This window comes from Buteo buteo, chromosome 2 (assembly GCF_964188355.1).
Source record: "Buteo buteo chromosome 2, bButBut1.hap1.1, whole genome shotgun sequence".
Lineage (NCBI taxonomy): Eukaryota > Metazoa > Chordata > Aves > Accipitriformes > Accipitridae > Buteo > Buteo buteo.
Window position 1 is genome coordinate 77,483,976 of NC_134172.1, and position 12,064 is coordinate 77,496,039.

A 12,064-nucleotide genomic window follows, 5' to 3' on the forward strand; every position below is an offset into this window, starting at 1 on the left:
ATTTTAATATATTTTCAAATAAATACATTCTAATGCACAAGTCTCGGATTTTGATGTTGTTGAAATATTTGGCTCTACCTATGTTGACAGGGTCTAAGCTCTTGCAGCTCCTTTTTAATGCCAGGGGGAGAGTTCGGCACATCGTGAAACCAAACCTTAGAACAAGCCATTCGCCCAGCTGAGCTGCAAGGCAAGTGGTACAAGCTGGGAAGCAGCAAGAAGTTTGATACCAAGCAAGTGAGTACCTCTGAGCTCCCCTGAGTTGTCTGTGCAGTCTACTGAACACAATGTGCTTTCCAGATGGCCCGATAAGCTGTGCCATTGACTCTGTCAAGAAAATAAGGAAATGAATACAGTGATGTATGCTTCCTTTTAAAGAAAGTCTAAGGCTCCTGCTACTCTCTTGGCTTAGCCACGCTCACAGCCAGGACTGGTTGCTCTTCCCAGCCATTTCTTGAAAAGGTGAGATGTCCATGATTGTGCTTTTTGAGGTCCCACCCCCAAATAATGCTTAAATTCATTAACCAGCTTCACCTCGGCATGGAACTGGGCAGAGGTCCCACACGTCACAGGCTGCTACCAACCTAGTGATGGGGGAAAGGAGAGACCCTAAACAGTGTCTGCCCAAAAAGAAATGTGTCATAGTCTGAGTTTGACTCTGGGAGGGAACAGAAATGAGTGAAAGCCACCAAAATCCAGACCCCCTGGACCCTGCTGCTCCCAGGATGACCGCATTTGCAGGCAATGCAGAATACTCATCTGCAGACTACCCTGAAAGTGAACTAAATATAGAATAACAGGTAATAACAAGAAACTGGGGAGGTTTCTTGCTTTCCAGTTCACTGAGCATCCTGCTTGGGATCAGCCTGTAATGCTGTGCATACAGTAGGATGATTTCCAGCACTCCTGCTTAGGGCAGGTCCCTCAGTGCAGCTCTCTTGGCCACCAATCAAGCCTTAAAAAAAAAATAAAAAAATCAAAACAAGCCAAAAAGATAGTAATTTTAATTTGTGTTAAAGTGGGAGCTGACTTTCTTGGAAAATCTGGTGTCAGCTGTATATTAGGTATTGCATTACTGCTGTCTGCCTTTTTTTTTTCCCCTTGATATAAAGGGATATGTGCTCCCCCAGCGCTGGTGCAGAGGTAATAGGACTGCTTGGAGCACAGCATTCCTGGAACGTGGTCCAAGCAAGATGTTTGCATTGATAATCCACTGGGGTCCTTCCAGCCTCTAAGTGAAACCAGACAATCTTTTAAGCCATTTGTCAATATATTCACAGTTGTTATTCCTAGCCATTCAGTGCACAAGCAAAGCAGCATCCATCTGCCTTTTTGCTTTTTAAATTCTGGTTTGTGTTGCTGTTCAGGGAGGGCTTGGATGTCTGTGGTGGCCCCAAGGTTTAATCCAGAGTGTTGGGCTTGAACTAAAGTCAAAGCCAGGAGACCACAGCATTTTGCGGGCACCTTGGGAAAGGTGGGCCAGAAAACAACAACCTGAACGTAAGCACTGGAAGCAGCTCCAGATTTTTTTGATGTGAACAGAGCACACCTTTTAGCTTTGGAACTGAATTCCCTGAAAGTGAAGGGCAGGAGATCTGTGCTCTTTCCTTTCTCACCTCCTCCTAGTTTTAAAGTAAGCTGTAGCAAATCTAAGCAACTACTGAAATCCAGTAGGAATTACAGAAGAGGTAATTTGTGATATATACATGTAGTGCAGTGACAACTCTCTCTCCACAGGCTACCAAATGCTCCATGTTTTGTCTTAACAAGATTTAAGTGATTCCTTTTGGTGTTATCCTTTGGCCTGTATATAGTGATGCTTTTAAATACCTCCTAGATTATAAAGTGAAATGGCAATGAACTACCAAATGTTTCTTTAGTGTGCACAAATATTTAAAGCTATAATTTTTTTTTTTCTATCTGAGTTGACACTTTCAAAGGTGCCTGTGTTTCCTATAGACCGGCAATTGCGAGTTTCTTGCAGCCAGCTCTGTTGCAATGGGAGACTGGTGCTGACAGTCCCCAGAGATGCAGCTGAAAACCTGGCCTCCATTTGTAACGCGAAATGCCACTGTCAGTTGTTCCATTCCTGGCAAAGAGGACAAAATCTTTCCGAAAAAGTTTTGGCGCGGAGCTGGGCGGCTCTCCCAAGCACTCTTGGAGTTGGGGACCACATGCCGGCGGAGGTCAGGGCTGTATCCCACAGCTGGGAAGCCTGCCGCACCATCGAGCCCCAGCTCGTGATTCAGCCTCTGGCCTTGCAAAACTTACAGATGTGCTTAATTTCCTTAAACAAATGCAATGCAATTTGCCTTCAGTGCAAACGCGGGGCGCTCAAAAATGTTTCATGGGTTGTGAACGGGGCCGGACTGACTTCATCCCTGGGAGTCTGACAGTGGGCGGGAGCCACGACTTGTTGCTGCGCTCTAGGAAACCAGCGTGCGGCTTCCTAGACATGTATTTGGTATTTAGTTAGCAAAACCACTAAAAGCCGTTTACTGGTTTTCGTAGAAGCAGTCTCTCCCTTTTCGTGCACGCTTTATCTGGCTGCGCGCAGGGGCCAAGCGACGCTCTCCGCTGCGTGGTGAGAGGGAGGTGGGGGAATCGCTGTCCCTCTCCCCCTGCTCTCCCTCCCCTTCCTTATCCCTCCTGACGTCTGGGAATCGAAATCTCTAATCACGCCGAGGAGCAGACGAGGCGCCAGGGCTGCTTCTCCCACAATTTAAGAATGTAGCTGGATTCGTCGCACCTCCCGACCGATTCCAGGGAAAGCCGTGCCGCTCCACAGAGGTCTGTGGCTCGTTTCCCTTTGGGACTGGGATGGCAGGGATGCCGAGGAGGGGCTGGGTTGTTTTGGGGCATGCGTGGGTATTGGCGGTGCAGGGAACTTCTGCAGGGTTTTGCTTTCTGGGAAACTTTGGAGGTGGTGCAGCTCAGCTCAGGGCAGCGCTGCCGATGCTGCGCAGGGGTGGCAGGTCTCCTCCTCTTATGGTGAAGTAGCTTCAAGGCTCACGTTTGCTGCAGGTCAGCTCTAAATATTGCCAGGACTGCTTTAGCGATTCTTTCGGAGCGACGGCTGTGAGAAATGCGCTTTCTTTGTTGGTTTGGTGGGGTTTTTTCCTTCTATTTTGTGGTTAATAGTGTAAAACCTGTGGGAAATTGCTGCCAGAGAGGACAGTACTTGGCAGGGTTTGTTAGCCATGGCAGTTGTCTGGGTGGGTTTTTCCCACTTGGAGGTATGGTGTGGGTCTGCATCAAGCTGATGTTCCTAAAGCCTGCCTGGGCTGAGGGAAGCTGCAAAGGTTCAGCCTAGAAGTGAAACTTGTGCCTCACTTTTTTAAGACTGGTGCTGGGATAATTGAGACTTTTTGTTCAGTAGTGGAACTGAAATACAGGAGATTTCCAGGTGAGAACAGGAAGGGTTTGATGAATGTGATTTTTTTCTAGTCTGTTTTAGGTCCTTTAGCTGTCAAAGCACTCGGGGAGTGTGGGGCAGAGTTATTCCCTGCAGCTGGCTTCCTCGGGCAGGTCGCTGGTCTATTCTGCAGGGCTGTCCCTGGCGCTTGCTTGCGTGTCTGGCAGCGAGCAGGCCATGAGGTGACATTGCTCCTGCCAGCACTTCTGTGCAGAGACGGTGATGGCCTCTGGGATGAGGAAATGTCCCCAGACTGTGGCTGTAGTGGGTGGAAATAATTCACGGTGCCCTCAGATCCCCACTTCATTTGTGCTGATTTAAACACAGGGCAGGGATTTTTTGCATAGACTTTTTTTTCCCTTCCATTAAAGTGACTACTCTTAAAATTCCCTGTACAAATAAGGGGATCTCCAACTGCCTTAACCTCCAAATCCCCTCTGAGCACACAGCTGGGGCAAGTGGGAAGTGGTGTTGTGTCCCCCCCATTTTCCAGGTCCTGGAAATACTCACCACATGCTCCATGTGTTGCTGTCTCCAAATTCCTTCCCTGGGCAAGTAATGGGAGAGAGGCATCGGCGTGCCGGAGGCTCCCTGCCCGACAGCAGGTTGATGGCACTGTGGTCCCCTCCGTCACGGGGTCCAGAGCTCAGGATGGCTGGATGGTGGCACCAACGAGGGCAGAAATGGATGGGAAGGGACCACGGAGACCCAGAGTGGGGGCTTGGGGTCCAGCAGGTAACCTGCAGAGAGGGAATTTTTCAGGCTGGGAAGAGATAACTCCTCGAGCCGTGTATTTTCCACCATTTCAGACAGGTGCATTGGTTATTCCTGCTTCACAGGTAGGAAAATGAGAGTTGGAGAAGAGGCAAAATAGCGATGGGTTTGCCTCTGAGCTAGGAAGAAGGGATGAAGTCCCCGCTCCTTGCTTCAGTCGCAGTAAAGATCTACACCCTAGGGACTTACTAGATCCAACCTGGGTTAATATTTAACCCATCCTTACTGACACAGCCTGGTGGAAGCTCCTGACTGAATCGGACCCTGCAGTTTGGTGCAGGCTGGAGAAGTCCATGTGTTTATTTCACCTGATTTCGGATCCCATACAATAAAAAAAATTTATCCTGGTTAACATGAAAAGATCATACAGAATCCACAAACACTTTTGCCGGAGTTTGGCATCCCGTTTGCCAGCAGAGCCACGGGGAAGTTGCAAGGAAATCAAGAGCAGTTTGGTGGCATTGCAAAATGGCACAAATGGACTTTTGGTTCAGGGAATTTTTAAAAATGCAGGCTTCTTGCTGTTGTTTGCCACATGTACCTCTGCAGCCAGGGCCGGCTTTTCTTGGGGTGACAGCCAGATTCCTGAAACCCACCTGTAAAATGTTTGCTGTTTTTTATAAGCAATGACTTCATTTTATTAGCTGGAAAGAAAAAAGCAAGTGTTCCTCATGGCTAAGGGCTTCAGTTACACTGCAGTTGTTCCATACAACCTGATCTTCAATCAAAAAAAAAAAAAAAAAAAAAAAAATCACAGACTGAGTAGGGTGGTTAACATCTCCCTGTTATAACTTGTATATTTTTCCATTCATTCTTACAGCAATTTAGAACTGATTTAAACCCCGGGAGATCATGGCTGGGTCACTCAAGTGCATATTTATTTTTCCTTGAAATCACTAAAAAGCTGATGTATTTGAAGGGAAATAGGCATTTGCCAGGAGCCTCTAAATACCTGTCCATCAAAATGAATAGAAGCGAAATGTCACTGCAGACAGCAGCAGAAGAAACTTGTGTATGGTCTGGTTCTGCCAAAAGCAATAAGGTTGAAATGTGTAGCACAAAAATGACAGATGCCAATGATGCGTTGCAAAAGGCCAAGAGCATATGTTTTAAACCTGGTATATTGAGACTGAGAGGAGAGGGAGGCACTGTTCCCATCAGGGTGGTTTTATGCTGACGTAAAATTTCTGACCTGTCCTGGTTTTGGCTGGGGTAGAATTAATCTTCTTCCTAGTAGCTGGTGTAGTGTTGTGGTTTGGATTTTGTGGTGTTTAGTTGCCGGCTGGGGTTAAACCATGACAGAATACGAACTGAATAAAACTGAAATCCAGGCCAGCAAAGACAAATGAAGGTGCTCGAGGTCTGTTGGCTGTAGCCTGGCTGCCCTTAGACTGCCAGCTTTGTCAATGCTGCAGAGGTTATTTCTAAGTCAAACTGATGCTCTGCCATGATTAAGTCTGTAACTGCATCAGTTTTCGGTCTGTTCAGGTGAGCAAGTTAAAACAACATTATCCCGACAAGTCCTGAATGTAACTTCTTGGGAACTCCACTGAAAAATAAGAAATTGTTTCTAAACTGTTGACATATACACTCAGCTAGGTCTGTGGTATCCCTCCTGCTGCATAATCGCTTTATCACAGTGACCGCGGGGTCATTAAATCTGTGGCGTGAGGAGCTTGTCTGCCAAAGAGTGTTCCTCTAAATGCTTTTCCCCTGATGATCAGTGCGTGCATTGCAGGGATGTGAGAAAGGTGCTGTGTGTTTGTATACCTATATTGATTTTGGTCATGATAATCGGAATGAATTACTTCTGTACGATTTAAACCAGAAGTTGTTCTGGAATCTGGGTCCGTCCAGTGATTTGGCCAATGTTGCCATGGTCAGAGCAGAACCCATCACCTATTGTACCGCTGTTGAGATTGTCCTGCCAAAAGAGTAGTGCCCATCTCCAGGGCCAAGCAGGCTGAGAGGTCAAAGCCTACTCCCCATCAGGTTTATAGAGGCAATTTGGTACTGGTCCAAGTCATTGAACACCTGTATTGGAGAGACCGAGAATATAAAATGATATATAGGAATCGCAGGAAAATTCATATGTGCTTCTCCATCCACCCTTTCAGTGCTGTCAATGATACATAGAGCTGTAGATCTCAACTTGTGGTCCCTTAACTGAGAACTGCAAAAAAAAAGGGTTTTGACATGGTGAAATGTAATTTTTACTTCTTCCTGATGTTTGCCCTTTTGTAGGTCCTGGTCACCATGCTGATTCACACTTGTTTCTTTTTTGCCTGCCTGCCTGTGGCGAGCCATGTGTGGGGACGAGTGGGCCAAGGTAAGGAGCCCTCCTGCCCTTGCTCTGGGCAATTCCCTACGGTTTGGCTGTCCCCTGGGTTAGCCCAGCCTTTGCCCGAGCCCTTCTCATTGGCAGTGACACTGCACGTGAGGGACATTCCCAATCACACGCAGGATTTCAGGGGGCTGCTGTGCTCTGGTGTCTGTTGGTGAAGCTCCAAACAGCCTGTTCCCACCCACGAAGAGCAACGGGAGATGAGGGGGCCCATTTGGGGAGAGTATCTCCATCCCTCCCCACCCTGCAAAGCCTGTCCTCATCACTGGCAGCAGTTCAGCATGCCGCTCCCTCGCACCAGGGATGCATTTCAGCCTGTATAAAAGCAACGAAGGGTGCTTATGTGATCTGCAAATGGAGCTTGAGAAATAGGAAGAAAAAGGGTGTTGCTTCTGTTAGTTACTGCACTCTGAAACTATTGCTTTGGACATATATGGTGATACGTGGTGCAACATCTGGAGAAGAAAGCACGAGGCGCATTCCTCCTGTAACATACAGTGCTCCCATGGTACCAAAAATGACCGGAAAATACCTATAGCACCCCACCATAGCCTTTCTGATGTCGAAGATCCAGCTTTATATTATGTTTGACCAGCACAAAGGTTTCTAGAGAGGTGATGGCACTTCAGAGTTTGGACAGACGTGTCTCCATGCTGTGTATCTTCCAGACCAGCTTCTGCAGTTAAGTCTGGGCTTAACTCCCTATCAGCTGGAGAGCAAGGTTACAGCATCAAATAGCACACATCCAACACAGGGCAGGGAAACAGTGGAGCTTTCATGGCGCTGGGGTTCATTTGCATCCAGTACATAATGGCGCTTTAGAGGATGCTGTCCTTTCTGATCTGTCTGGGGACATTCTTGCCTTTTTAGCTTCTGGGCTCCTAGAGTGATGGCCGAGGAGCTGGACCACATTTGGCCAAAAGAAAACAGCTCCATGTTTAATCTAACTATGAATTCCCCTCGTTGTTCCATGATCTCTTACCATTTCTCTTAGGCGTGATTCTGGGATTTGATTTTGCCCCTCACCCCTCTTCCCCATGTTTTCTTTCTTTCTTCCCCTTCAGATTTGCCCGGGGTGAGATGTGAATCTGAGCTTTGTTTCCCCAAAATAGTTATCTGCTTGTTGGGCAGCCTGCAGGAAGTCTCTGCAAGGAAAGGTTAAGGCACAGATGTTGGGCTGAGACAAGCAAGCCCTCACTGCCAGCTCTCACTGCTTTCTGGGCTGTGACTTCATGGCAAAGATGTCAGGAGACGTCTGGGCATCATGCAAGACCAGATTAGGGATTTGAGGAGTCCTGTGCAACACAGTTTGCCAGCACTGAGCCGGACACTCCAGGTCACCTTAAGCTTTTTTAATGAGTAATGGAAAAGAAAAGATGGGAAAATGGGAAAGAGATTGGTAACAACTGCAAATGAGGGGGGTGTTTGAGTGCAGATCCTTACAGAGCACAGGCAAAGGATGCGCTCACTTATTGCAAATTAGGGCAGCCTGCTGGAAAGGCAGCTGTAGGTACAGTGTCGGGAAGGAGGGGAAATAAATCTGCTGAGTTGCCATCCTATATCCAGCCAAGTGAAAAGGTTTCCTGTGGTGACATTTGTACGACAGTACAGCTATGTTTTACCAAGGAATCATTGATTCAAAGAGTGACATATGAGTTCAGACATCTAGCTGGGGTTTAAAAGATATCTGTGAAATCTGGAGATGATAAGGGAATGTGCTCTTTCTTCTTTTTACCTCCTTGTCTGATTTTATTTTTTTCCTTAGGATTTGTTATTTAGTTTGCTGCTCCCTGCAGCAAATTGATACAAGCTGGTGCCCATGAGTTATGGTCTTGCCAGGAACCGTAGAAAACAATCAGGTTTTCTTTCTTGTTTTCTTCCCCCCTCCCCCCTTTTTTTTTTCTTTCTAAACCCAACTGGACCTTGGAGATGCCTCTGAAGTGATCTTTCTGCAGAAGTGTGGGATCCATCACCTGGGAATTTTTTGCATTTCTCAGCAGCCCAAGCCTATTGAAGAGCCTCACTGAGCCCTTTTATCTATTTCCCACCCTCCCATGTCCGATGTTTGCACTAAACACACTTGCTGAAGAAAACCATTCTGCATGAAAGCTCCCAGGAGAGTCCTCCAAAATGTGAGGGGTGCAGAGAAAGCCCTCACTTCTATGGTAGGCCGTTTTCCCTGTTTGCAGCAGTATCTATTAAGGTCTTACCTGAGCGCCTGAGAAAATCCTCTTCGCATAGGGTGGAGGCTGCAGATTTGGAGTGACTCGCGGTGGGTTTCCTAGCAGAGGTGCAGGGAGACTGCAGAAGTTTCCGTGCAGCGTCAGGGGATGCTGAGGACTTGCATGGGGTGGTGAAGGTTTCCTCTGCACTGCAACTGTTCCCATCTCCGTAGAGGAGATGATAGCATATGTGGTGTTTTGTGGGTGCATATACAGAGGAAGGAATTGCCTCCATAACAGCACGGACACGTCTCCTCCTCCCCAGGGTCAGGCCGGCTGAAACTCACTGTCCTTTCGGAAGACAGGCTCCAAATGAAGTGGAAAGAGACCGAAGGGAACATCAATGGCTACAAAGTTCGGGTAAAGCCCATGGCAGGTATGTGCTAATATGTCGGACGTCAGACCCAGCAGAGATTTGTGTATGAGTGAGGGACTGAGCTCCACCTTTTGGCTGGGGGACAACAGGGCTTGAGTAAGAGCATTATTTAGATCTTAAGGTGATAGAGATGAGGCAGAGGGAATTATCCACTGGTTGCTCTGGTTTCAAGTGTTGATTACCAAGTTCAAAACTTTCCACTGGGCTGTACATGCAGCACAGACAAGGAGACTTTCTGGCCACCGTGAGAGCAGTCTGTAGTGCCACATCAGTGCAGGCACAGTCACTCTATCACTCATTCACAAGAGGGAGATGACATTCTTTCCCCTTCATCCTAGGGGAAAGTCTTAGCCAGAAAGTGTTGCTTTTTGGGACTGTATAAGGAAAAAAAGATGAGGAAAGGTTCATTGTCTGGAAGTCCTTGATCCCATGTGTATGTGGGGGGCTGAGCCCCCTGGCAGCTTGCCCTGGCCGAGCTCCAGCTCTCCAACTTTGGACACTGAACCTGGTGGTGTTGGAAGGACACGACGTCCCTCGGTGGGGAGCAATGGTTGGAGGCAACCTTAGTCTTGGCTGACATTTGGTTTTCGGTTGCTGCCGCTCTCCCAGCGAGCCGGAGAAGGGAGCTGCCAGGCAGGAGTGCGTGCAGCAGGGCTCTTATGATCATACACCCGCTTTTAGCTCAGCCCCCACCTGTTTCCCAAGCCGGAGCAGGAGGTTTCTCATTCCTTCCCTGCCCTGCTCCTCCCTGGGCCTCAGCTCCGCAAAGAACGATGAGCATCCCGGGAATGCAGGGAATCCCCGCCAGCGCTCCCAGCACATGCCTGAGGCTTTCCCTCTGCGTAGGCTGGGGAGCTCCGTCTCCAGCCTCCAGCCCTAGGCATGAGCGCAGGGATGGCTGGGTCAGAAACGCATCCATGTCCATGATTTAAATACATAGACCGGAGGTTTTTAGGGAGCTAGTTTGCCTCTCTCCCTTTGTTTTGGGTAGCACGGAGACCCTGGTGCAGCACTGGCTGCTGCTTTGCAGAGCTGCCTTGCTTTATCTGCTGGATGCTGTGCCAGCACAGAAATGCCCCAGTTCCCAGCTGGTTGAGGCATCACAGCCCCAGGACAGGTCCTGCAGCCCCAGGACAGGTCCCACAGTCCCAAGATATGACTGGAGGGGTCTGGAGTCAGTGCCGGCCCCAGAAATGAGCTGTCTCCTTGCAGAGAGCAGCTGCCCTTGGGAGAGATGAGGCTTGCAGAGACAGCACAGCGAGAGCGGCTGGGATAAGTAAGAGGAGTCCCAAGTGCCAGGGATGACCTCCAAAACCACCAAGCCGCTTCCTCACTTTCTCATGTATGACCTCAAGCACATCAATTGGTTGGCTGTTTTCATAAGCAGTATTTACTAGTAACTGCCCAGTCTTTACTGTCTTTAGACCAGCTTTTCACTCAGCAACTGAGAAGTTGGTGATAGCTGCACTAATGCTGGATGGGAGCTGGTTTTCCATTTTGGGCATGTATCAGGGATTTAAAAAAACCCCAGATGTTCTCAACTCTGGATTGGGAAAAAGAGTAAAAAACAGAGATTCATGAAATAAATAATAATAAAAAAAAAGAGTTGACTGAGGTCCCTAGGCAGACATTCCCTGCATTTCAGATGTGCTTTTGCTACTGTCAGCTTAAATTTAAGTTCTAACAGTCTCTGAACTGTGGTTTCATCCCACCTCAGGGGACTCGGAGCAAGAAGTCATGCTGAAAACCAAGACTCCCAAAGCCACAGTGGGGGGGCTGAGCCCTACCAAGGAATACACGCTGCAGGTCTATGTGCTCAACGGCTCCCAGGAAGCCCTGTTTGCCAAGAGGAAATTTGTGAGTAAGTAGAGAGCTCTGCATTTTACCATTCAGAGAGCTTCCGAGGTTCTTGAAGATGTGGCTCCGAAGAGCTCATCCTCCAGTGTATGCCCTGTAGCCTATGTCTCAATCACAGAGCCTGTTATTATTTTGGTGGAAAGGTTAGAAAGGGGGATGGTGAAGACTCGGGAGATGACGGATGGACTGTGACTCACAGACCTGTCTAGATTGACTCTTTCTCCCTGTTTTTTGTTTTCCTACAGTAGAGGATCTAAAAAATGCATCCCAGACTAGAAATAACCGAAGGAACTCAGGAGCTGCTTCAGGAAAGAATCTCACCTCTTCGGGGAGCTCAGCAGCCGAGCACAGCGGGGTGGCAGAGGCCACCCCACCACCCCTGAATGCTGTCTTGACACAGCCAGGTGGGTACACAGCTGTCCCTAAAACCAATCCCACCCTCCCCCTGCAACCCCTACTTCATCAGGGACATTCATTCAGTGAGACACGCTAGCCCAGTCTCGTCCCTTGCATGCCTCTCTGAACCACAAGAACACAGTAAGCAACCTAAACCTATTTGCCCCTCGTGCCAGCCAAACTGTCCAGCCTGACAAAGCACATCCATGCGTTCCTGGGGGTGACAGGTATTCAAATTAAGCAGCTAGAGTCAAATCCTTCAAATGAGAGTGGATCCTTTGAGAACAAGCTGCTCCCAAAACACTGGGGCTGATGATGCCTGATTTCCTAGGCTGCAGATGGTCTACAAGAAGGTGTGAGCTCTCCCCTATGGCTGGGGACTGCATATAACTGCATAGATTCTCAGGTGTCTACCAACAAGGTTTGCATGGGTTCAAAAAAGCATTTATACATGTTGATGGAAGAAAGACCCATCAGGGCCCTTACACAAGAAGACTGACAGTAACATAGGATGTTTCTGAGTCACACATTGCTGAGGTCTGGAGAGTACCTTGGGTATCAGGTGCCATGACATGTTTCCCCTCGTTTATGTTTTATAAACATTCCTTATTTTTCATCAGCGAAGATAATGGCAAGGACAAACTTTTGATGTGATCCATTACTGACATTATTATGAACTC

At 48.1% G+C, this 12,064-nt stretch overlaps 1 protein-coding gene across 2 annotated transcripts in view; it reads left to right on the forward strand.

Moving 5' to 3' along the window:
• The first annotated feature begins 2,465 nt into the window (after positions 1-2,465).
• Positions 2,466-12,064, forward strand: part of COL20A1 (collagen type XX alpha 1 chain) — a 55,456-nt gene continuing 45,857 nt past the window's right edge. The window contains exons 1-5 of one of the 2 annotated variants that reach the window (XM_075020855.1): positions 2,466-2,790; positions 6,434-6,518; positions 9,021-9,131; positions 10,849-10,992; positions 11,234-11,392. In XM_075020855.1, the coding sequence (XP_074876956.1) occupies positions 6,446-6,518; positions 9,021-9,131; positions 10,849-10,992; positions 11,234-11,392 (487 nt within the window). In that variant the 5' untranslated portion in view covers positions 2,466-2,790; positions 6,434-6,445. Of the gene's footprint in view, positions 2,791-6,433; positions 6,519-8,480; positions 8,699-9,020; positions 9,132-10,848; positions 10,993-11,233; positions 11,393-12,064 lie in introns of those variants that run through there. The other variant, XM_075020862.1, reaches the window with a different exon arrangement.